The following is a 24,447-nucleotide window of genomic DNA, read 5'->3' as shown; positions in this document are numbered from 1 at the left end:
TACCTGTTTGTATACTGTCTGTACACACAAACAGTGGTAAGCCTCAGACATGGTTTTTAATTAATGTACAGTATGAATAACATAACTTTCATTTCAAAGTGTAAAAACAGTATGACTGACAAGAGGCCATTTGGTCTAGCTCAGTTGATTGCTGGTAACTTATCTTGAGGGTATCTTTTAACATTGTGCAGGTTATACTTAAAACATTTGGTGAAATTATTGTATAGTGGGTTGTACCTTGGCAAAGAAATTAATGTACAACTTCATTGGCAGTTATTTAGAATTAAACTTCTTTAAAGAGTTTTAATTTTACACAGCTGCTCCTCAAAAACGTTTATTACACTAAAATGTTTTATGAATACAGTATATGGCTGAGCCGTAAATAGCTCAAGGTTAAATGAATTCTTAGTGGATAGAATATATGTTGATGTATTCAGTTTGTCTTTTCTGTTTTGCAATTCAGTTTACAGAGAAAAACAGAGAAAGTTCAGCTCTAGAAAACAGGCTTGAACACTGTAGAAGAATTTCAAACTTATATTGATAGAAGCACTTAAAACGTCAATTCTGAGTGCTTTTACTGAAGTTCAGCATAAAATACATTTATAGCATACATAACACAGTTGGAGAAAGCTGCACAAGTAGACTTTCTGCAGATTTATTTTACTGAGCTTTTGTAATTCATGTCATCCAGTATCAAGGGGCAAGAAGGGAGGGTTATCTGTTATAATCCTCACTTTATGAAGGGACGTCCCAAACTGGGTTTATTTAAAATCATCAGTGAGTCACAGATACCAGGTAGAGCTCCAGTAGTCATTAAGATTATTCCCTCCTGTTGTTTCTGCTCCATACGTCACTCAGTCCTCAGTATTTCTGGGGTCTGCAGCAAAGTCCTGTTTCCAGATGAACTCTGCAGTATAGCTGTTGCCTTGCTCGCAGGTTTCTGTACAAGTATAGACAGCCAGGACTCCCCAGTCAATGCTTTCTTGCAGGGTGTCCACCTTCAGATGGTTGAGTAACTGGGGCATAACCTGAAAGGGCACACGAGCAGAAAGAATGCCATTAATATCAGACCTTGGTTACAAAAGACAATGGGTCACTTTGAGGTTTATTTGGTCTTCCTTTAGACAATGTTAACTAAGTTTTGGAAACTATAGAACTAGAGAAGTGATTTTTCATTTTAGGGACGTTTTATTTGACGGAAGTCTCTGAGAAAAATCCTTGCACCTGAAATTCAAAGACACGTCTGGCTCCACATGAGCAGTTTGGGATGTCCTTTTCCTGAGGACGATGTTCAGCAGAAACCCAGAGCGGACTGCCCTTTCTGCAATACCGTAACACCTACAAGTTGAGAGAAAAAAACCTTGTGCTTAAATTCATTTTTCACTGAAAGATAAGGAATAATAACCCTGTTAGCTGTTGGTTTTTGCTTGGGTTAGAAATACACGCTCTACATCCGTACAGCAAACGTTTTGACAACTTCAATACTCAGTGGATTGATTGTAAAAAGATATAGCTGAAATTAGCTAACTTTAAAAGCAACACGAACAGCTGCCAGGCTTTGGGACTGAAACCCGGCTGATACAGGTCTTGGAGAAATGTTTCCCGCTTCCCCTTAAAAGACAGTCGGGAGTCTGTCTCATGTTAAAAGAAGTTATTTCATGCGCATGGGAGCGAAACACACAGAGACGCTCGGTGTGTTTTTCTCAAAGTTAACTAGAACAGTCCTTAAATATTTTTCTGTCATCTTCCAGCTTCCCTATTTGCTAAAGATAACGTCTTTTAATACAATTGGTTACTTAGGTTCGTAGCACACATTCCAATTAACAGTATAGAATTACATAGTAACCCTTGTCATTCTTCCAATCCAGTTCAAACCCGTTCTAAAGGTCCGCTTTATAAAATATTGCATCTTCTGCAGGACAAGTGTGTACAAAGTTCACAGAGACCCTCAACACCAGTGTGTGATAAAACCTGATGGACCTTAAGGTCTGTAAAAAGACCAACCTGATGAGGCTCATGTGCAGTCCTCTGTTTAAATTTCTGAAACAGTTTTTGATCTTCGGTTTCATGCATAGCCATGGTTTCTAGATCCTTCAGGTCCGGGGACTCCAAGCCTGCAGTAGAGATATTTGAAACAGTAAGCCTTGTAGGGCTTTTGGTTTTGTGCTCAGTGTGCTTTTACACCTGGTTCCCAACATCAGATCGACTTCAGCAGGTTACCATGAAACCTCCAGAACCCTAATCTGTCATGCCTACGTTTACATGTTCCTTTATGGTTCTTAACTAAAACAGAAAATGGAAGCTCTATGGAACGGTACCTCATGAAAGGGCACTAGATTACATTGCAAAATTGTAATGAACTGGAACTATGTAAACTGGAGGTGGTAGTGTTGTCCCGACCTTCACCGGGTAAATGGCTGTACGGCGGGCTCTGCTGTGATTCCTCCAGGGGTTTGCTGAGCTCTTCAGCATCTCTCACTGGCAGCTCCTCCGGCTCCGTCACCAGCTCAAATTCGGGGAAGAGAAAACCGTGAACAGGGTTGGGCTCGCAGGACAGGGCTGAACGAAGAAAGAGGAGGTCATTTGAAAGAGCCTTCCCCTGGCAGAAGAACAAGAATGCAGGTTTTCCCAGTCCTGGAGGTTCTCACAACTACTGTTTTTTTTTTTCCATTCCAGCCAAGCTTCATTACCTCATTGAAGCCTTAAACTAATAAGAACTAAGAACATTTACAGTTTTTTTCCTACTTAAAAGTCAATATTACGTACTTATATGTAAAAGGCAGCCTCCAACTCATTAAATGCATGAAGACAATCAAGTAGTTCAAAATTAATCCTAATATTAAAACAATAAAGGGATCAACTGTGTATCAGATCTTGGGTGGAAGAAAAACGAGAAGGAACAAGGACTGTAAGCCCCTGCTTCAATGGATGGTACTTGTACTGGCACAGGAGCACAGCAGAACCTTGCTCCTTCTGTCTACCTACCGCCGCTGGAACACCTCTCCTTATGGCCTGCCTTCCAGTCCGCTGTCTGGTGGTGCCTGCTGCAGTAGTTGGCGCTGTGACAGCGGGAGCATGTCTTTGTGCCCGGGCAGCCACACACCCTGCACAGCTTCACCCCAGACCCCAGCACGAAGGCCTCGCTGGCACCTCCTGTGGGCTCCTCCTCTTCAGGAGGGTCGTATGGGTAGAAGTCATTCCTTCTGGGTAACTGGCTCCTGTACACTGAAAATACAGTACCAATGCATAATCGTTTTACTGTGAAGGCTATGAGAACGATCTTTTAGTCTAACGTTCTATATCCAGATGATTTTCCAAAACCATTTAGGGGGAAAACGGGGAGACAGTGCCAATCCTCTTCCAAACATTGACCAGCTAACTGGGCTTATCTTTCATGTTTTAGTTTGTACTGAGGTCATTTCCTCTTTTATTTGCCTGCTCTCTCTTTAGGGCAAAACGTCTTTTTAGAATGTTCAGGCGGGAAGCTGCATCAGCGGGTCTCCGCTGCAAAGAAACAGGCGAAGGTTAAGTCCGCACTGAAAGGCAGAAAAGAGAAACCACCGATTCAACTATTGAGCCTCTTCAGGTCTTTGGGTGTGAGGCAGGAAAGCAGTGGGAATATAAAGGATACAGTTGGTGCGAATGGGCCCATAGGGGAGAGAGAGAGAGAGAATTCACAGATGGGGAGATCTGGGATTTTTCTTTTTAAGGTTTATGATCAGCTCCTAAAGGGAATTTATGGAGGGCTGATTTAAAAATAGACACTCACGTCTGTTGTGTGTTTCTGGCAACCCATACACACCACTTTTAGAATAAAACTCTTGAGCCCTGTCCTTGTTCTTCTAGTCCAAAGGTTCCCTGGTGTGGAAACCAAAATGTTTCTACGTCTCTTTATGTTATTAACAGCTCTTCATCTGGAAGAAGTTTTAAACTGACATTATTAAAGTGCTTCTGGACCAGTTTAGCTCTTCTACACGTGCTTCAGCTGTTTAGGATTTAAATAGACAGAGTGCGGACCTCGACGTCAAGAGTTTGGTCTGTTAAATAGCATTGGATAGCATCTATTGAACAGCACTGAAGTCAGAAAGTACTCGCACTCTTGTGTGGTCTCCAAGATTTTACGGTTAGTGTTAATTGAACAATATTTAAATAGCAACATGTAACCAAACCAGAATGGAGTTGCTACATTATAAGGTTCACGATACATTATAATAATCGGTTTTCAACAGCAGCCGGTAACTTGGAGCCAATTAGTTAAGTGATCAAGGAGCGTACCTTTAAAACAGCGACTGTCATTGTGAGAATAGCAGGCTGGAGTTTTACAGCAAAAGAGGAAAATCGTTCTGTGAAAACTTCGGTCCTGCCCGACAATAGGCGCATACACTTGCAGTAGAAAGGCTGTAGGGAGCTGGCATTTCTCGCACGCCAGCTCGGACGGGCTGGGTAGGTCCGACTGGCTCAGCCACGCAGGTCTGCCACCCACTTTACTGGGGAACTGAGGGCTCTGGAGTTGCCAATACTCCGCTTCTTCCAAAAAGCCAAGTAAAACTCCGGTTTCTTCCCTGTGCTTATCAGGGCTATTCTCCGCCATCCTGAAGGCAAGTCTCCCGAAAAACACACAAACACACGCGTTCCGAATATCCGGCTCCTCGAAGTCCGTCCGACTCAACTGTCCCTCAGCACAAAACTCCCCGACACAACTCGTTCCGCTGCGTTTCTCTGTTCACTCCTGTGTTTCCAGCAGGCACTAAAATCCAACAAGATCTGTTCTTGTTTCCTATGATGTATTAGTTGCGCGATAATGTTACTTGATCCTATGTCGCAAGACTAAGACCTGAATATGTCAGGCACTTCCTCTGAGAAATACAAATTAAAAATCTGACTTTTTTTTATGATACTTAGTGATAGAATTCATATGACTTCATATCGCCAGCGCCCATATCAACCTGCAGCACGCAACTGACAGACTCCTGAAGCTCAGTAAGCCTGCTCAGTAACTCGATGCGAGACTCCTGGGAAAAACTAAGGTTGCTGCTGGAAGAGGTGTTCGTGGGGCCAGCAGGGGGCGCTCACCCTGCGGTCTGTGTGGGTCCTAATGCCCCAGTATAGTATATGGGATGAGACTTAAATTCGAGGTCCTGATTCTCTGTAGTCATTACAAATCCTGAGGTGTTTCTCGAAAACAGCATGGGTATCACCCCGGTGTCCTGGCCAAATTTCCCAAGAACTTTATCAATCATGGCCTCCTAATAACTCTCATCTCTGAACTGGCTTCATCACTCTGTTCTCCTCCCCACTAATAGCTGGTGTGTAGGGAGTGTACTGGTGCACTCTGCCGTCGCATCATCCAGGTGGGGCTGCACACTGGTGGTGGAGGGGATCTCCCTTACCTGTAAAGCACTTTGAGTGGAGTGTCCAGAAAAGCGCTATATACGTGTAATTAACAATAACAATTATTAGTATAAGTAATATAAACAACTAAATATCTCAATAAAATGTCACCTGTTTTGAATTGAGACGCCCTACTTAGTCTGACTTTTCCACTTTCAGTTCTTTGCAACGGGTATCTTTGCTTAGATACCCCTCTCAGCTGACTTTAATCCCCTTTCCTCGGTAGAAGGAGCTCCTCAGCCGTCACATCCTAAACACCACCTCAAGCTCCAGTTGTACAAATCTGATATCATCCTCCCCACTTTTTAAACTCTCGTAATTCTCCCTGTAGTTCCTAATTCCTTCGGGTGGTTTTGTTTAACAAACGCGTCACGGTTTCTTTTTATTTACAGTACCAATCCACGCACCATCGACAGTGACAGGGTATTGACAATAAAGTGGGTGAAACAAGTCAGTAACTGCAACTCGTTTAGAACGGGAGCACAGACTTGGGATTCAAACACCCACAAAGCCCATCTTGGACATCAACGATAACGTGCAAGGAAGTTGCTCATGACCATGATCAGAAAGGAAAATAAAAAATTAAAACTGTGGTGAAAACACTAACTTTCTTGCCTGTGAAACGTCTGTCGGGCTGCCTCTCCCCTTAGTGCCTGTTGCAGTGTTGGGGAGCAGACTGACTCTGTTGCACAGACTCGGGGCTCCCAGCGACTCCAGGGCGTGATCCGAGCGGGAGGAAACCTCAGCCGCCCCTGAGCTCTCCTGTGGAAAGGTAGGAAGGCTCAGTTACACCTCAGCAGAGCTAAGGGGGCTGCCAGTCCGCTGGAAATTTCTCTGAGGATATACAGTACGTCAGTCTCTTTTATGTTCAAACCAGTTCATAAAAACAAGGGAGTTTGTTAACACCATTACTCTTAATACTATACTATATATAATGGCCTTAACAAGTAGGGGAAAATTGACGTTTCTCACTATTTTTTTACTCAGCTTCAGGTGACAACCGATCTCCCTAAAATGGACCCTCCACAATAGGAGAACGGTGCTAATCTGACTTGTAGTTTCATTTATGGGACAGATACCCCTGTGGGAGGAAGCAGGAGCCCACGTCACACCCTGCCCAGGTCCTGCCGGGCTGAATAATTCACGAAGACGTTTGATGAAAAGATCAACCCATCTGGCAGCCTGTAAGAGACTTCTCCAGACATTACAAGGCCATCCCTTCAGAGGTCAATCTACTGTAGCAGCTTCACAACTTGTTGCGTACCAATTTGTAGAAAGCCAAAAAGGACATTACAAAAAAAAACAACAAAAGTGCCAAGTGTTTTAATATTTGAGACCACCCGTCTTCTAATTCCTTTGTTATTAGGTCTCTCCTGTCTGTAAAAGTGTTGAGCCACTCTGAACAGCATCCTCAGACTCCAGAAACGTTTACGGAAACCAGGAAGAGAAAATCGAACAACCCTTAACGGGTCTTACGGCGTTCTAGTGTCGGTATCGTGATGTCTGCGCTGTGATTCTTATTGACAACAGTTGACCACTACGACCACCAGGCGGCGCAATGACTTAGGCCATGGACTCGGAGAGCCCCAGTGGTTTCTGGTTTTCATTACTGCCCAGATCTGAATCACTTGATTGGATCAACCGGTTGCTAAACTAGGAGACATACTTTCCAGATCTGTGTTGACTGACCATTACGGTACCTAGCTCTCCAGAACCAGGGCTGGGTTTTTTCCTACCATCTCTTCCTTAGGTGCTTTTATTTAGAGTTCACTAATTTCAATTCCATCTTACAAATATCTCTTCTGAAATGAATAAATAAGAAGTGCATTTTCAGCTATTTAACTACAAATACATTATACCAATCACAATCATCTTATTTTACATCTACCAGTACAAATGATACCATGATTCACTTCTAATCTAATATTTTTTAGATATTTATCTATTTCATGATACATAATCACAAAGTATTTTACAATATTGGAGGAAAATATCTCAAACAAGCCCTAGTTTAGACAGTTGAAGGTATCTCTCCTAACCCACTTAGATGTAGCAGAGAACTGTACTCCTTTTCAAATCGATAAATTCTAATTTAACCTGGGTTAAAAACAAACACCACAGTAACACATTTGTAACCTGGTATGATCATCAAGACTGTCTGGACTTATGATTCAAAACACTGTGTCTCAGTCAGTGCTTAGGAACATGAGGATTATGGTTCAGGCAACAGAAAGACTTTAGGTGTGGCAGTGGAAGGCTGAAAGCAGGGGTGCTCACAGCGCTGTCTCGTCGTGTGAGAAGCATGTGGCAAAGTTTCCAAGGTGTGAAGTAACAAGCTGTACATTTGGTGCTCGCTCGGCGACTCAGATTGCACTCCACGCTCCACTGTGGTTTTTCACGTGCTATAGTGAAAATCCCTGCGCCGATCTCTTCCTGAGAGCTGTAAATGAACGCGTCCCACAAGACTGGGTGGCAAGCTGGCTTCTGGGTAGCCCACTGCAGGCAGGCAATGACAGAAAACAAGAAAGGATGATGTTTCTTTTGTAAGAGCTCTCCTGGACACTTGGGGTTCATCACTCGTATCTGTACTCGATGACCAAGGCCTTGTGGACACGCTCCTCCTTGCACTAGACCACTAGTCCTGGATGTGCATGACTCATCCCCTGAACTGGACAACCAAGCAGTTAGAAGCAGAATAGACAGTGCTATGAAAATGTCCTGCTGCTTCAATCAATGTCCCATTGACAGGCGATTTGTCCTCTTCTGCAGACTGACAACTCCTCTGGCCCTTGCTGTACCTGTTGGCGTTGCGTGGTGTGTTTTATCACGTGAGTGGCACTTTCAGGGGTGGGTATTCCTATACGCCTCGTTTGAAATGCAAGTTAATCTTTCACTGACACTTTGGTCTTCTAGAGACCAAAAGAACCGACGGTCTATTTAGAAGCCGTGTGATTTACCCCCCCAACAAAAAAAAAAACTTTGTAGAAGAGTGGTAGTTTGAACGATTAGCAACACGGCCAATGAACAGACTTGCACTGCTCGCAGGAGAAGCAGCCGCTCGACGATTGGTCGGTCGGTCAAGTCTTTTCCACCCCCCGAAACCCCCTCCCCCAAGCCCCGACGCGGTCGTGTAAGGTTCACGATGATGTCATGCAGCTGTAGGGTAGCTCGGTGAGGCTGGAGTTGGGGAATAGAGACTTGAAAGGTTGCACCGAGGCGGGAGGGGAAGAGATACGGAGAGCGACACTGCAGCCAGACGCGATCTCACCGGAGGAACTGCTTCGTGGTCCCCCGAAAAAAGCATATTCTGCCGTGGACGTTTAGGGATTGATTATTTTTTTTTGTTAGTGTTGCTTTGAATGGTTGCTTTTGCGGTCACAAACAGCTGCTGGGGTCTGTTGTGCGGATCATTTCCCAGCCAGACCGAACCGTTCAGGGAGAGGGACCGGGCACTCTGCTCCCCCAATGACACCCCCGCGGATATCTGGACACGGGAGCCGTTCGGGACTGGGGGATCTGGTGTAGGGACAGTCGGGACCGCCCCGCCGGTGCCACGCCGCGATGCCGCCGCAGGGAGCGGCGGAGTACAAGCCGGTCGCGGTGGCGGAGGCGCCCCCGGTACCTCCGCGCAGGTGGCGGGGCAAAGAGCAGCCGGCGAGGTGCAGGTCTCGCTGGGGTCCGGGCGCCGAGCGCAAGGTGAAGTGCGTCCTTGTCGGGGACGGCGCGGTGGGTAAGACCAGCCTGGTCGTCAGCTACACCACCAACGGGTATCCAACGGAATACATCCCAACGGCGTTTGACAACTTTTCAGGTAATTCCGTGTCGCCAGGCTTTTGTAACGGTACCTTTGTAACGGTAACGGAACTAATTTGGCTTCTCAACGTTTTCTCTCCGATTCAAGAAAAGAAGAAAAGCAAACTTCGGTTTTTTAAGCTCCGTTCCAGTGATCACCAGCGCAGTGAATTGTGCTGTTTTATAGAATAAGGAATACGGATTTTTTTTTTTTGGTTTAAATTGGCAATAGAGGCTTGTTGGATAGAGAGACTGGGCTGAACGTTAATTTCATGAGACAGCGACAATAAATATTGAAGTCCTACGAGATGAACGGCAGTTAAAAAGCTACCCCTGCGCGTACAGCATTTCATTTAAATTCAAGACTGACCCTTTCCATCTGGTGTGGGATCCGTTATTGCGTAAGATGTCTCCAGAGAAATAAGTAGCTTGACTGATCCCCAGCTATTCAGTAACAAACCTAATCTTTTCGCTGCTTAACTATAACGCTGCGTTTATTATAATTAAGACGGGCCAATCAATGATAGCTCTCTCCCACTGCTTCATATTGTAGATAATACTCTTTAGGACATTTTTCAGAAAAGCTTGTCCGTTTGTAAAACCTTTTAAGTAATTTAAAGAAGTGGCTAAGAATGTGTTTCTTTTGATTTGTTGTAACTGGAAGAATTTTCAGAATCGTGCGTCATTTCGAGCTCATGAGTCTTTAAAGCATTTGAATCAGGAGCTGAGTTAAACCCCTAAATGAAGGCAATAATAATAATTCTTGTTGTAGTTGTTATAATCAAATACACGCATTACACAGACCAATTCTAAGGGCACATTTCTTACGTTTAACACAGAATTTGAATAAAAAACGCCTTCAGCTCTGGGGAGATCGCATGTGAGCGCGTCCCCAGGGTAAATAAAAGAGATTTTAATTAGAGTGATGAATGGAACTGGGGAGAGATCTGTGATATTACTCCTGAAAAAATGTTCTCTCTCACCCTATGATTTTCCTGTTTTCCTCCCTGCAGCGGTCGTGGCTGTTGATGGCAAACCAGTGAAACTGCAGCTCTGTGACACCGCAGGCCAGGTCAGTGAGACGATTTCAGCTGGTCTCTTTCTGCTAACTGTGGATTCAGCCCTTTTCAGAGAACAACCTGATTTCAGCTGCTCTCTCTCTCTGATAACTGTGGATTCAGCCCTTTTCAGAGAACAACCTGATTTCAGCTAATCTCTGAAATTGTATTTCAGCTTTTAAAAATGCAAATAGGGTCTGCACAAGTAATTTTGCACAAAGCTGCCTGATCCACATTTCAGTATCGCTTAGTATAGCAGCTGTGTGAAACAAATCTGAAGTGTCCTTTAAGATCTTTTCAAAACACGTAGATGCAAGGGCTTGTTTAATGAAAAATGGTACTGCACTCCTCCTCACCCTGACTAAATCAACATTTCAGTCTCCAGACCTTCCAGCAGGTCGGGAAGTCTGGTGTGGGTCACACCTGTTTCACATGGGGAACCACTTCACATGAAATTCTTATCCAGTGCTCAAAAGAATGTCGGCTTCTAAAGATGGTAACAGGAATAGATTAAGAGCTAGTTTGGGTCTAGATAGAATATATATTTTCATGTCACTACTCATGGCAGCATAATGTACAGTTGCTTGAATGAGTGGAGAAAGAGGGATGTTCCTAAAAAGTTGTCATCCCAAGTAATTGTGGAGGTGGGGCCTTTTCATCCGTTTAGCACAGCAGGGCTCTGCAATAACGGTTTAATTTAGCAAATACGGTCCCACATGGGCAGCGCAGTTCTAAATTGCTGTTAACCATGCTAATTAACGTCCTTGGTGTTCGTTAATGAGATGTAAAAAGACAGCTTCCCTGCTTGAGTCTGCGTTGTATCCTGTTAATGCAGTGGAACTGCCTTGTGCTGAGTGTGAGTCGTAGGACGGGACCGGCCTGTTTAATAGCTCAGCATTTCACCTAAAGGACCTCTTTGTTTGGGGATCAGGGGCTTTTCTCTTCCCACCCGAGGTGTTCAATGTCATTCACATGGAGGTGCCGTTTAGTAACGTTATGAGAGGACGGGATCCAAGATAAGAGAGATCAGATCACTTTATTTGGCCATGTACAATTTCTCGCATTAGGAATTTGTCTTTTCGCAGACCCCAGCTTGCTCTCCATGAGACACACAGACAGGGAGAGAGAAGCTTGGGGTCAGAGTGCAGGGTCAGCCATTTATACGGCACCCCTGGAGCAGCTGGGGTTAAGGGCCTTGCTCAGGGGCCCAACGGAGTAGGATTCCTCTGCCGGCTGGGGGATTTGAACTGGCAAATCCACATCCAGCCACAGGCACAGATCCTGAGCCACAGTGCCATCGCTCCGCCATAAAACTGGAGCAACAAATGGAAGCTAAGAGCAGGTCCATGTAGGATGCAGGAGCCTCCTCTTTCGGCAAGGAGCAGAGATCACCTGGGACAAACCAGGCGTCCACATTGCTGGATCTGTTTTTCCTTTGGGAAATGGCTAGATACAATTCTTAGAGCAGCATGCAACCAGCCTCTAAGTGAGGAAAATGAATTAGTCTGATTTGCAATGAAAGCGTCTACAAATTAGAAATGAAATGCTTATTAGTGCACCGGTTGCTGTTTGCACTCTTGACAGCCTGCATCTCCAGTTTGCTGCTGTAGTCCACTTATTTCTCTGTCTTTTCAACTTCTCAGGCTTAAGTGCTTCAGAAAAGCACCCGTTTGCTGCCATTGCATTGCCCACACTGTCATTTGTTGGTCAAGGCAGTAAAGTTATTTGAATGTAGATTTGAGGGGACAATCTAGTTCATGTGGTTGCTCACAGGATCCCAGAATATCATCCAGCCATTTCTTGAGAGCAACCAGGTAATTTGCTTCAACAGCATGGCTGGGTGCCTTGGTAGTGATTCGGGTGTAGTTAAGCATTTTTTCGCCACATACAAGAGCTGTTGCACTGTCTTCTCTGTACCAAACAGTGCAGACTTTGCATTGTTTCCAGAAGCACAGAGTTGTTGCCAGACCTGCAGTGGTTGAGAATTTGGGTTCCATGTTGAATTCTCCAGCCTTTGGGCACGGATGCCAGGACTTCTATGGAAGTTGGAAGTTTAAAATCAGACTGTGGCCCCACACTCAGTAGTACACAACCCCTGGGGTAAGATCAGGGTAAGCTGGCTGATCTCTGACCCCCTTTAAAGCGATGTTTAATTGTACCTTAGAGGAACTGCTGTCAGTGAGCCACAGGACATAATGATCAGCTTCTTTATTTTTTAAATTCTAGGTTTAATAATCTACCTTATAAAATATTATTATATATAGCCGCTTAAAAAGCAATCATCACAAAGTAATTCACAGTACAAATAAGCATACACTATAGTGTAGAAACATTAATTTAAAAATCATGTTTTAATTATGAATTTCGTGAGTGTAGCTGATTAAGTTAAGTGATTGCTCTTTATTGACCCATTAATATTTATTAAAATGACATGTTTTCCTCTCTCACTCCAGTTTCCGCTACGTTATTTTAACACTTAAGGGTGGGCTGTAACAGAGAAGGCCAGTTCAGACTGGAGTACTGTATGCTTTAGTAGAATTCGTACTGGTACGGTGCTTTTTGAGAGAGTGCCCAGAATTTCAGGCTCTCTCTCATTTCCCTGCAGATACGAACTGTCAGGAACTCCTAGGCTCTCTGTCTCATTTGATACCAGTTTGATATTTATAACGCACATTCTCTTTAATTGCATGTAGTCCTCTGCAGTTGTTTTGCACTATAGGAAATAATAAATGGAAAAAAACACACACAGATTCCAGAGTTAAAAAACAATTCAGAGTTATCAGGAAGTTGGAGAAAGCTGATACAGGACTGTATTTACACAGCTTGACCTCTGTAGCCATGGTGATGGCTAGAGCTGCATTAGAGAGGGGTGGGTGTGCTGTCGAAAGTGTCAAAATACAGCTGGAATATTGCGTGAATCACCTATTCAAAGCAAAGGGAAGTCTATATAATGAGATAAAAATTCCATATTAAAGGGAAAACTGCTATAGCAGTTCGAAGCTCATACCTGTAAGTCTTATTATAGCTTTTTGGAAGCAAAACCTTTTAGATTCCAAATATAAGTGAGTTGTGATGTCATTTAGACGAGAACGGACACAACTAAGACAAAAGTTTTTCCTTAATTTTTGAAATCCTGCTCTCCTTCCGACCGTTTGAAGGGTGTGATGCCTTGAGGGCAGCAGCAGGAGAGGTGAATTCCGGTTTCGGAGTCTGTGTCTCCCAGGGGTTCCAGGGGGCGTCCTTCCCGGGCGGTTTGTCACCAGTTGCACATTGTGTGTGTGTGTGTTCCTCTGCAGGACGAATTCGACAAGCTCCGGCCCCTGTGCTACACCAACGCCGACGTCTTCCTGCTGTGCTTCAGCGTCGTCAGCCCCTCGTCCTTCCAGAACGTGACGGAGAAGTGGGTGCCGGAGATCCGCTGCCACTGCCCCAGGGCGCCACTGCTGCTGGTGGGCACGCAGTGCGACCTGCGCGAGGACGTCAAGGTGCTCATCGAGCTGGCCAAGTACAGGGAGAAGCCCGTGGACGAGGAGGCGGCCCGCACCTGTGGCCAGGACATCAAGGCCGTGTGCTACATGGAGTGCTCGGCCCTGACGCAGAAAAACCTGAAGGAGGTGTTCGACGCCGCCATCGTGGCCAGCATCCAGCACGCCAACAGCCAGCAGCAGAAGAGGATAAAAAAGCGAACTCCCGACAAGATGAAGAAGCTCTCGAAGTCCTGGTGGAAGAAGTACTGCTGTTTCGTATAGCGGCCGGAGACGGGGGGCTTGCGGCGCAAGGGGGTGTCGGGGCTACATTAGCTCAGACTGCGGACAGGGTGGCGGCCTGCCCAGAGGACCCGCTGTGAGGACAGCAGCCCCTGTGCAGACGAGGGACAGTACCTGGGGGAGGTGTTGGAGTAACTGCTGCCAGCTGTTTCCTTCTTGATCAGAGAGCCTAACCAGCCACCTGATTGCTGCCTGTTTTAAGTTTATTAGACCCTCAAGCACAAAGCCAGCCCCCCCCTGCTGAGGTTTCTGTGCTGCGTGGAGAGAAAGAAAAAAGAAGCTGGGTCTGAAGAACATTGCTGAACTTTGTTTTCGGCCCACTGTCGCAACACTTCTTTTAAAACCATTGGGGGGGGGGGGAGGGGGGTGGTGGGAGCCTGAAATTTGCTGCTTTCAAAAAAAAGGATTAGTAGGTCTAGCCTGTTACTCTGCAGAACAGGTTAATCTCCTCGCCCATTTCAAGTAGTGCCTGTTGTAAACCGCAGTGCAAGGCTGTTTCCAGTCCATAAAAGTAAAACAAATGCACTGCAAACAGTGTTTCCTTTCATATTGTTTAAACATGATTAAGTTATAAGAGTGGAGGCCACTTGGCCCATCTAGTTTGTTTGGTTGCTAGCAGGACCAAGGATCTCATCCAGCTGTTTCCTGAAAGAAGCCAGAGTCTAGTTTTATTTGGCTGAAGTTTTTAAACAAGTGAGCGTGAAGACGGCTCGGCTTTTTAACCACTACGTTTAGTTTGCAGCCTTGTCAGACACTTCAGCAAGGGCGCCCAACATCTTGCAGTCTTTTTTTTATGCTTGTGAATTGTCATCTTAACTGGACGAATCGAACTGCTTCTCAGGTAGTAGGGGTCACAGACACTTGGTGCTTTTTTGTAACGGTTCTTTGCCCTCAATCACTACTAGGCAAACTACCTAGAACACCTTTGTTCAGAGTTGTCTTGCGATTCTGCTGGGACAGAGGCTGTTAATAGTGAAGGCGTATGTGTGGCTACTGTGTTCTGTCGAGTGGCTGAAGGCAAAGTGGAAAAATCTATGAACCTTTTTTCATTCCCCCTTTAAACCTGCCTTGAAACTGATGCAGTACTGGGAATAAATTGACAATTATTAACCAGAATAGACTGCTGACCATTGTTTTCCAGCACTTGCTGCTGGCAGGTGTTGGTGAGATTGTGACAAGCATGAAACTGCCTTTCGCTGGTAAATCGCGGGGGTCCAGTCTCGTATGGGAGCAGCAGTATGTCAGCTCTGTTTGACGCTGAAGCACCTGCTCTTTTAAACTGGTCTGGTTAAGCAGGTAACCAGCTGGTTTTGCTCATTAAGAGCCGAGTTGGAATGAAAGCCTGCAGACAGTACAGGACCAAGGTTGGACACCCCTGTAGTAGGTAAATACCACTATTAAAAAAAAAAAAAACTGGAAACCTTTTGATTGCAGCATTGAGGAAGATGATGCTTTCTGTCATTTTATTTCGGATTTCGACAAAGGTTTTCTCATCCACGGAGAACGGGCCTGCTTATCCACCATGTTTGTTTTTCAAAAGTGCAGAAATGGCCTTTTCAAAGCATTCACCTTTCTTCAAATGCCTCTTAACTGTTTAGGTTAGTGGGAACTTATAAGCTCATAGTGATAAGTTATTTATCAGTTAATGTTTCTATATTAATGATTTAGATGTATATAATGAGGGCCAGATGTTAATCCAAAGAACTAACTTGTTTTCATATCACTAACCAGTCACATAACTGGCAGAGGGGAGAATCTTGGTAATATTTCCAAACAGGTTCCAGTTCATTCTAATGAATGAGATGCGACTCCAAAAAGTAATACTTCTTTTCTGAATGTATTTCATTTCCAGGTGTAATCCATTGTAGCTGTGCTCTAACGTTTCAGCTGGTGGAAAATAAACGGTCAATTCTTTAGGGCGTGGTTATGTTTTCACACCTCACAACCTAATTAAAGAGGTTCGTAAAGGCCGACACTGGGGGAAATGCCCCCTCAGACTGTTCTGGAGTTTGTCGGAAAATTAGTTGCAGTGACTAGGAGAAAAATCCTTAAAAGTGTGTACCAACTAAGCTGTAGTGACCCAATTGTGAAAGTAGATGGCTTGTGGTGTTGGTATAGTTTAATTAGCATTTCTGGCAGATACACAATGCCTTTAGTTACCCTGACTTGCCAAGTGTGGGTATATGTGCACAAAACCCTCCTTGACACAGGAGGAAAAACAGTCCTGAAACAAGCCTGTGTTTTAAAAGTGTGTGTTCATTGCAGCTGAGAGAAAATGATTGTGGAAATGTTCATTTACTTTTACTCAAAATAATTTCAGTTTTGTTTCCACCATGTACTGTAGCAGACAAGCCTGTCATTTCTAGAACTGGGTTTGTGTGTTTTGTAGGCTCAAATTGTAACAATGAAACATACAATCAGTACGTTTAGAATTGTTTGAACTCCACACCTAATGTCCATATATAAAAAAAAAAAAGAGGCTGGAGTTACCCAGCTCCTGTTTGCATAGGAACCTGCAGCTTAATAAAACCGGAAATGAATCAGGTGGTTTTCTTTCGCCGCTACATGCTTAGATCTACTCAATTGTATCTCGTTCTTGTAATTTGTACATGGTCTGCTATAGGAATGTCTACACAGGGAAAAACTATAGAAATGAGGTCCGACAAAGATATCCATAGGTGACAGTTTGGTAGCAAACATTCATATGATTTACAATGCTACCTGTGGATATTGGGAGGTCTGTACAAGCTTAACTGGAGAATGGACAATACTTTCTCCAAGCTATCTCGCATGTGTTTGTGGTATCAAGCAGCCATATGGAGAACTGGGTTAGATTCTGTGTAAATGGGTCTCCTGGTTGTCGCTGTAAATCAGGATCAAATAAACAGCTGCAGGGGAACTCGGAAAGCAGTTAGGACTGACATGGCTCTTGCTGAGCATATCACAGGCACCTGAGTTCAAAGCTTCCTGGAATCTGTAGATTATCCAGGACATAAAAAAGATTTATGTAGAGGCAACTATAATAGGTGTCTCATAATGCAAACACCCACTCTTGTGCTCCTTACATGAAACATGCAGAAAGCTATTTGCAAAAGTGTAGTTGGAAGTGCAATGTGTAAGTCAGCTCAGCAATAGTTTTAATACAAAGAGATGTCGGGGAATAACTTTGTTACTGCAATGCTCTCCAGACTTCAGTTTTTTTTGGTGCATACATTTCACTTTAATTTTTGACATCTCTGCTCGGCACCCTTGACGTTTCTGGGCCATTTTCTGTGATCTGTTCATGCAGATGGGAAGAAACTTGATTGATGATTGGTTAGCAGGCATCTTCGGAAAATGCAGATGACAGATCCTAAACAACTGCCACTGTCTACTGGGGAAAAACCGCGTCAACAATGCACAAGGAAATGTTTCTCCAGATGCCTGGAGAAAAGTTATCTTGGTGTTGTTGACTCTGCACCAAGCTTATTATACAAGTCTCTACCTCAGGAAGATACCATTTTGCTTTACATGCTAAGCAGGACTGTGCCCTAGAAAATCGGACAAACCCCATATGACCAAGCACGTTTGCAAAAGCTTGTTATTCTAAATGCCCGGACTTGCGCTAGAGAGACTGATTCTTTCTTTTGAGTCAATATGAGCCCTTGTAAAATGGGTAAATCATGGGACGGTTCTGCAGCAGTTGCCTTTAGTTATCTATAAGGGCGAAGCGTGTCATTAATCCTGGGAGCTCTTACAGTAATGAACTGTCTTTGAGTTTAATGCATTTCAATGGATTTCTTCGAGTGTAACCAGCAATGCGCAGGACACCGTGCATGAGAGACTTGGCTGGCACTTGACTGTAACAGGTTTGGTTTTTAATCATGAGCTGTTCAGCTTATGTTTGGAAACATAAGGTAGAGCTTCTGCTGCTTGATCCTTCGGGTTGTGAGATTCTTTGGCTCTGCTGCTGTAAACCCAAGTTCATTCCAACATGCTCAAGTGCTTCTTCCATAACCCAAATCTTACTCCCAGCCTTACGGGATTTTCCTTTCTGCTCCGATGTGGTAAGAAAGTGGTTATATGGCTGGCTATGATCGAATAAACTTGACATCACGATCCAATGTTTTAAGGTTCATTGGGTGTTTTTGTCACTTGATAAACGATCCTTGCTTTATAACAATGGAACATGCTGATTGACAAAAAAACTGAAATAACGGTAAAATATTAAGTCCTTGTTAAACCTTGCCTTAATTTGCAAACATTCTATTAATTGCTGAAAGGAAGCAGTCTATTTTAATTAAATTCATCCTTGATTTTCTCTATTACAGATACCAGATGTTACCATTTGTCAATAATAGATTATCGTGTGCAAAGACACATCGTGACCAAAATAATAATAATATCTGTCAGTTCTGGACTTATTCTGAGCAGCTTCTCTGGAACAGAATCAAAGATGTGACCAGGATGATGCCAATTCTCAGCCGCAGAGCCCAAGTTGAAAGAACTTAATCTCATGAGCTTGGAACGACTTTGGGGAGATTTGATTTAGGTGCTCAAAATCCTTAAAGGGATTATTGACACGCTACCATGTCAAACTCAACCCAGTCCAAAGAACACTCAAAAGAAAATCTAAGGACATTAGACTCTGTCGCTTAATATTTAACAGCATATCAATTTTCAGGAATGCTATACAGGGTGGCAATAAGACCATGTGATTTTATAGGTACAGTTTATTGATAACATTATGGGTAAACTGCATATGGGTGTAGTTGGAACAGTAAGTTTGAAATTTAATATTAAGCCCTGCTGGTGTTTGCAAACTGGCCTGCCTCTTGGGTGGGACTGGCACACTCAGTGTCATAGTCACATGGCAGCGAATTGCTAATCTGCATTACTATCAGATTCTTTAAAGGGAGCTGACAGGTCTGCTCACACTGCGGATTTGCCTCCTGTTTGGGGGCTTTGCAGCCATTGCACATATGGTGGTTGACTTTCCTCTGACGCAGCTCCTACAGCCAAGCTTCCCTAAGAGTGCTGTTGCAAGCACAAAGTCCAGAGAGCACCCCAGAGGTCATTGTACACCAAATAAAATTTGAACAGGCAAGCTGCCGCCCACAGGCGCAGAGCCTTAGCCACAGAGCCACCGCCCCGCCCCCTAAAGCAAGGCTCTGTGGCTCAGGATCTGCGCCTGTGGGTGGAAGCTTGCCTGTTCAAATCCCGCGGCCGACAGACGAATCCTACTCCGTTGGGCTCCTGAGCAAGGCCCTTAACCCCAGCTGCTCCAGGGGCGCTGTACAAGGGCTGACCCTGCGCTCCGACCCCAGGCTTCTCTCCCTGTCTGTGTGTCTCATGGAGAGCAAGCTGGGGTATGCGAAAAAGACGAATTCCTAATGCAAGAAATTGTATAGGGCTAATAAAGTGATCTTACACCAGAGTCACGCCTCGTGTCCATTCCAACTTGTTTAGCTTTTCCTTAAACCTCTATTGTCTTCCTCCTTCCCAGTAAGAAGAAAGAAGGGATTTGTTGTTGTTGTTGTTATACAGCTGTATTTCTTAACAACAAGAATTTCTTGGGTTGTGAAGATCGTAAGAGTACACAATACCAGTAGCAGTGAAAGACAGTAAACCCCCAACAGGTGCAGGCTGAGGTTTGGTAAGTTTAAGCTGAAATGGTAAAAAAACCAATGCAGCCCCTGTGCTGCCAAGAACTACTGTGCTACGAAGTGCAAAGTAAGCAGTGCTCAGGTGATGTTCAATGGCTGTTACAGGGGAAAAAAAAACAAGTACAATTTTACAGGCTCGGGTTTTCACCCTCCAGAAACCAAGACTGAATGAATGAGCTTCACTGTATCCCTTCAGACAAAAATGGGATACACTACAACTACGCCATTAACGAGCCCAGGCTTTCTTTTGTCTTAACACACTTTTCAACGTGTTGGAAACCCTTTTTTTTTTCCTTCTCCTTCCTGACATGCCCCTTCATCACTGAGGGTGACAGCCAGCTCCGAGTCCTGGAGGTGGTTTCAAGGAGGAAGCTGTTTTAATTGGTTTCCTCCTGATACCCCAATTATAGTCTCCATCTCCTCCTGGGGTTCTCCAGAGAGCTGTGACAAGGGTGAATTAATCCCTTTTGAGCGATCTTCACAGTCACTGTTGTGACCATGGGTTTTTTATCAAATTTCCCAAATTGTCTTAATTGTTTTATTTTACAAAGGACGTCTGAAAGAGTACGAACATGACAAATTGAAAAGTCAGCTTTCCAAGACCTGTCGACTTTCATTTCCTCCATTACTGAGTCAAGCACGAGCCCTGAACCTCAACTGAGTGTCTCAAAGACCAGCATGAAGTTCACAATATTTAAACAAAATGAAGGAAATCATTGCGACAGTGCAGTAATTCAAACTATTCCCAGTAAATTTAGATTTTGAACGTATCTCGAAGTACATTGTTAAACTAGTTTAAAAAAAACTAATTTAGCACTGATGGCAGAATTACAGAGAGAGGAAACCTAAAAAAATGGTAAACATACAGCCTCACTCGAGAAGTCAACTAAAATACACTTTTCAAAGTATTTTAAAAATTGGTTGATGTCAGAAATTGGTGCCTTCATCATTTGAAATTTGATGTCTGAAAATAATAGGTAATGAGAGGAATTGTGGGGTGTTTATATAAAAGAATGCACAAAACTGGACACAGATCTACATGTTTTTCTTAAACTGGGTATGAATATACAAATGGAAAAACAAATCCAGATAAAACATAGTGCAGTAAAAACATCAACAGACCATATGTAGGTTAGGTCCCCTTTTCAGGCCATAAGGGCCCATGGGGGGGGAATGGGGGGCAAGGGCCAGCATTTTTCTCAACCATCTGACTCTGGAGGTGGAGGTGATGTGGTCAAGCATCACACTCCGGCTGGCCTGTGACCCCCCAGAAGGATTAACCCCCCTGTACTCATTTGGACAGCAGGCTGAGTGGACCTGGGAGCCATCTGGAAGGAACTAGAGCTACATCACTTGCCCCTACCTGGGATTGAACCCGGGACCCTCCGGTCAGGAGCCAGACACCCTTGCCGTCTGAGCTACCACAGCTCCAGACCGTATGTACTACAGTAAATGCAGCCTGCTAGTTACCAGTAACACTTAAAGAGCGTTAAGTCAGTTGTTTTCTCCTCCCCTGTACAAGGTCCCATCTGTAGAGTAAGCCTCGGTAATAATGAAGGAGAAAGGTGAGATACCTTGTCCGACCTCAGTGGAGCAGTAGGTGAATCGCTCCAGAGTGGGGAAGCAGTATTTTAAGAATAAAATGCTACAGATCTTTATGATCCTCCTGTGGTCTCTTCAGTTGCCACTAAATCATTCTGGTAATTCATAGCAAGGGAAAGCTCTGAGTTGTTGGAGCACTTGACTGAGTAAGGAATGAAAAATGTGATCCAAAATTATGTGATTTCTTTTAAAGAACAGGAGCCTGCTCTGCTTGTTCCCAGTTTACTGAAAACTCTGTAGGTCCCTGAAATCCATCTCCCAGTGAAGATCTCAGAAGGATGCTGAATTGAAGCAAATTCAGTCTAAACAAAGAGCAGAAATGTCTTGAGCCCTCATTCGCATTTTAAACCACTTTAAAGCAAAGCCCAGGTTGTAAGCCCAAGGGTTGTAGTGCCACAGTCTGTACATGAACACTAGAGTCTGTTAAGCGCCACTCTGACAGGTGAGCCTTTCACCAATGAGTCATCTGTTGCTTCAAGTAGATTTTCTTACCAGAAAATACACTGCTCATTCGAAGGCGAATGTAGTCTCACTATATTTTAGAGTCTGAAATGTAATGACAGGATATAAATAGCAGGCCCTCCAGTAACCCATTAATTGTGAAACTTCGCTTTTAGTTCTTCCTTCAAGGACTTTCCTGGAAACTAAAGGTAATTTGTCAGATAGAAAGAGGACGGTGGGTCAGGGACATGACTGACCCTGCAGATAATTTATATAATATTAAATAATTAAACCCAATCGGTTTAATGGGGAACTGCAACACTATTTTTATATTTTTATATTTCAGAAGAATCAGCATCGATGAGTGCATTTCTAACCGCAATAAAAGTAAAGCGTACACAGCAACCTGTAAAACCTCCAATTTAAATCACAAAATAAAGTGCATTTCTAGGTATGCGCAGCGCCACAGCAGGCAACAAAACGTCCTGTGAGGTGAAGTGGCCTTTTACATTGTAAACAAGCAGACTTGTGCATATATCTCTTTTAATCCAATTGAAACAGTGCTCTAGACTTTGAGACAGTTTTGCCGACAAATACTATTTACTTCTTAACTCTGCCTCCAGATCACTTTGGAACATTTCTGTGGTGAAATAACTGCTGCACGACCTGTACTTATTTATTCATACATTACATGAGTCTTTACAGTGAATAGTGAGCAGGAAGGGCCGGTTTAAGTCACAATACCCGTGGACTCTCGCTCTTGTTCGTGGTGAGACCAGCAGTTTGCAGCAACATGGTGATTATACAGTACTTTCACAAAGGTCAAGATTTTGTGCTAAATTTGGAATTGGTAAAATTTTGCAATAGTGTCAATGAATTTACTTTGTTACTGGAATTTAATAACCAGTCTGAGAAATTGGGACAGCAGTTCCCCTTAAAACTGCTGTGCAACTGTTGGAGACACTTTCAAAGATTGTGACCTGCGAGGCATTTTAAAGCTGTACCATGTAACTCAACAGATACAATGTTGAGGAGGTTCTATATAGTATGTGAGGCTGGTTCTGAATGTTTCCTTCAGCCCAACATTTTAGATTGAAATGCCTAGTGGGCTACAATAATGTCACTTTTATATCCAAAGTCGGTCACAAAAGAGCACTTTTAAAGACTTTTCATCTTATGTAAGTGTCCAGGCTTCCCATTGTGTTAGTTTACAAATTGAAAAGCACTTCATTTCCGTGCCCTAAATGAGTTCAAAGAGCCAGAGAAGAGAGAAGGGCAGCTAATCTTTTGTAATGGTTTTGGCCAACAGCCATGTGTTTCAGCCACAAAGCAGGATAATTGGGTGCAGACTTTCCAAATGTGCAGCAGCATTCGCTACAGATTCATAGAGACCGGGAGAGGGGAGACAGCTGAGACAGCAAACACCCAGACAGAACTAATACAGCGTGCTGCACAGTGCTCACTGAAAGAAATGATTGTTTTATGTATCAGCATTCTGTCAGGAGACATCTCTTTCTTCCAAAACCCAGCTGAGAGTAATTAAAAAGCTTTATATTGTGTAGTATTACAAGTTTATATTAGGATTCCTGTATTTGCTTTTTACGTAAACTAAAATAAAATGCAAACTTTTAATCACTTTTCTTTTTACTATACGTCTCTGTCGTTTCTAAACTGAGATTTTGAGGCTACAAATTTGAGATTCTAAATCTGAGATTTTAAGTTTGTATGGATTTTTGTTGAGACTAAGGGTATAAAGTAATTTATACAACATATCGCAGTTTCATATTTTGCACAATCTTTCTTTTATCTTTTATGATAGCAAACAATGGCACGTACAAATTGCAGTTCGAATCTGGTTGCCAGGGTGGAACATTTCTGCTGGCACCTGTTCAGAAGAGGTCTCACTTTGAATGTGCAGGCAAGATAAACTGAAACTCTGCTCTACTTGCTTATCAGTGGGTGAAAGTTTATCTTGCCAATCTTTGAGCAGCTTAGTTTGTCTTGGAAGAGGTCAAAGGTCATTTGAAGTAACTGCTTCTGCTAAGTAAAGCATTTTAAAAGCCAGGGGCATGACAAAAACAAACTAAACTACACACAATGTCCTTATGTCTTTCTAAAACTTTAGATCATAAAAGCAGCCCTTCTGGCAGCTAAACATTCCTGCACTATTTCTTCATGAAGTTTAGGGGAATAAGCGGGTTGTTCAATGAATTAATTTTTTTCAGGGTGTTTTGCAGTCATTCTGGATACTGGCAGTTCAAAAACTCCTTGAAAACAATGCATATCTCTGTGAGGTCCTTTTTCCAGTCCTGAAGGAGAATGTGTAATAAAGAAGACTTCAAACTAAAAAACATTTCAGTTCCATTTTTTACATGACTTAGATTAGGAGCAGCTGAGCCTCTTAAAGTAGGTTAATGCCAAACAAGCTCAAAGGAAAGGAGCTGATTATTCCACCTCATTTTCAAAAGAAGGGAGCTGTCGTAAAGTCTTTTTTTTTTTTTGCACTGCTGCAATGCGATCTCCTTGCCTGACTAACGTATCTCCCCCCCCAACACACACTCATGACGCTTCGACTTCCTGGAGCTTGTCTTTTAATTGGACTGTACTTTCTCGCACGCACTCCAGCCCAGCTCCATCTGCCCCAGGCGCAAGTCCTCCTAAGCTGCTCCTAATTAGAAAAGAGACGCACAGCTGTGAGAGAGCAAAGGGACTCGGCTGACTCACTCCTGGTTCCCATGCCCGGAGAAACAG

General features: G+C 43.6%; 2 protein-coding genes across 3 annotated transcripts; one reads left to right on the top strand and one right to left on the bottom strand.

The window, feature by feature from the left end:
* Positions 1 to 301: 301 nt before the first annotated feature.
* On the bottom strand, positions 302 to 4,694 carry pdcd2 (programmed cell death 2). 2 transcript variants are annotated; one of them, XM_088610260.1, is made up of 6 exons: positions 4,276 to 4,694; positions 2,986 to 3,225; positions 2,407 to 2,559; positions 2,005 to 2,114; positions 1,225 to 1,338; positions 302 to 1,028 (listed from the first exon to the last, which is right to left on the bottom strand). In XM_088610260.1, the coding sequence occupies exons 1-6, from the start codon at positions 4,589 to 4,591 to the stop codon at positions 855 to 857; spliced, it is 1,107 nt and encodes a 368-aa protein (XP_088466386.1). In that variant the 5' UTR covers positions 4,592 to 4,694; the 3' UTR covers positions 302 to 854. The 2 variants fall into 2 exon arrangements, with proteins under 2 accessions (XP_088466386.1, XP_088466385.1); XM_088610259.1 differs by having other exon boundaries at positions 2,401 to 2,559; positions 4,276 to 4,692.
* Positions 4,695 to 8,529: 3,835 nt separating this feature from the next.
* rhoua (ras homolog family member Ua) lies at positions 8,530 to 18,111 on the top strand. Its single transcript, XM_088610263.1, has 3 exons — positions 8,530 to 9,202; positions 10,197 to 10,255; positions 13,538 to 18,111. The coding sequence occupies exons 1-3, from the start codon at positions 8,953 to 8,955 to the stop codon at positions 13,988 to 13,990; spliced, it is 762 nt and encodes a 253-aa protein (XP_088466389.1). The 5' UTR covers positions 8,530 to 8,952; the 3' UTR covers positions 13,991 to 18,111.
* The last annotated feature ends 6,336 nt before the right edge of the window (positions 18,112 to 24,447 follow it).

Source organism: Lepisosteus platostomus, chromosome 17 (assembly GCF_059453375.1).
Source record: "Lepisosteus platostomus isolate fLepPlt1 chromosome 17, fLepPlt1.hap1, whole genome shotgun sequence".
Lineage (NCBI taxonomy): Eukaryota > Metazoa > Chordata > Actinopteri > Semionotiformes > Lepisosteidae > Lepisosteus > Lepisosteus platostomus.
This window is presented reverse-complemented; position numbering and strand designations above follow the sequence as displayed.

Coding starts and splice junctions, on each gene's coding strand:
- pdcd2 (XM_088610259.1), bottom strand. CDS start 4,591: ATGGCGGAGAATAGCCCTGATAAGCACAGGGAAGAAACCGGAGTTTTA. Junction 3,226..4,275: donor TGACAGTCGCTGTTTTAAAG/GTACGCTCCTTG, acceptor CTGTATTTTCAG/TGTACAGGAGCCAGTTACCC. Junction 2,115..2,400: donor CAGCCATTTACCCGGTGAAG/GTCGGGACAACA, acceptor TCTCTACTGCAG/GCTTGGAGTCCCCGGACCTG.
- rhoua (XM_088610263.1), top strand. CDS start 8,953: ATGCCGCCGCAGGGAGCGGCGGAGTACAAGCCGGTCGCGGTGGCGGAG. Junction 9,203..10,196: donor GGCGTTTGACAACTTTTCAG/GTAATTCCGTGT, acceptor TCCTCCCTGCAG/CGGTCGTGGCTGTTGATGGC. Junction 10,256..13,537: donor TCTGTGACACCGCAGGCCAG/GTCAGTGAGACG, acceptor GTTCCTCTGCAG/GACGAATTCGACAAGCTCCG.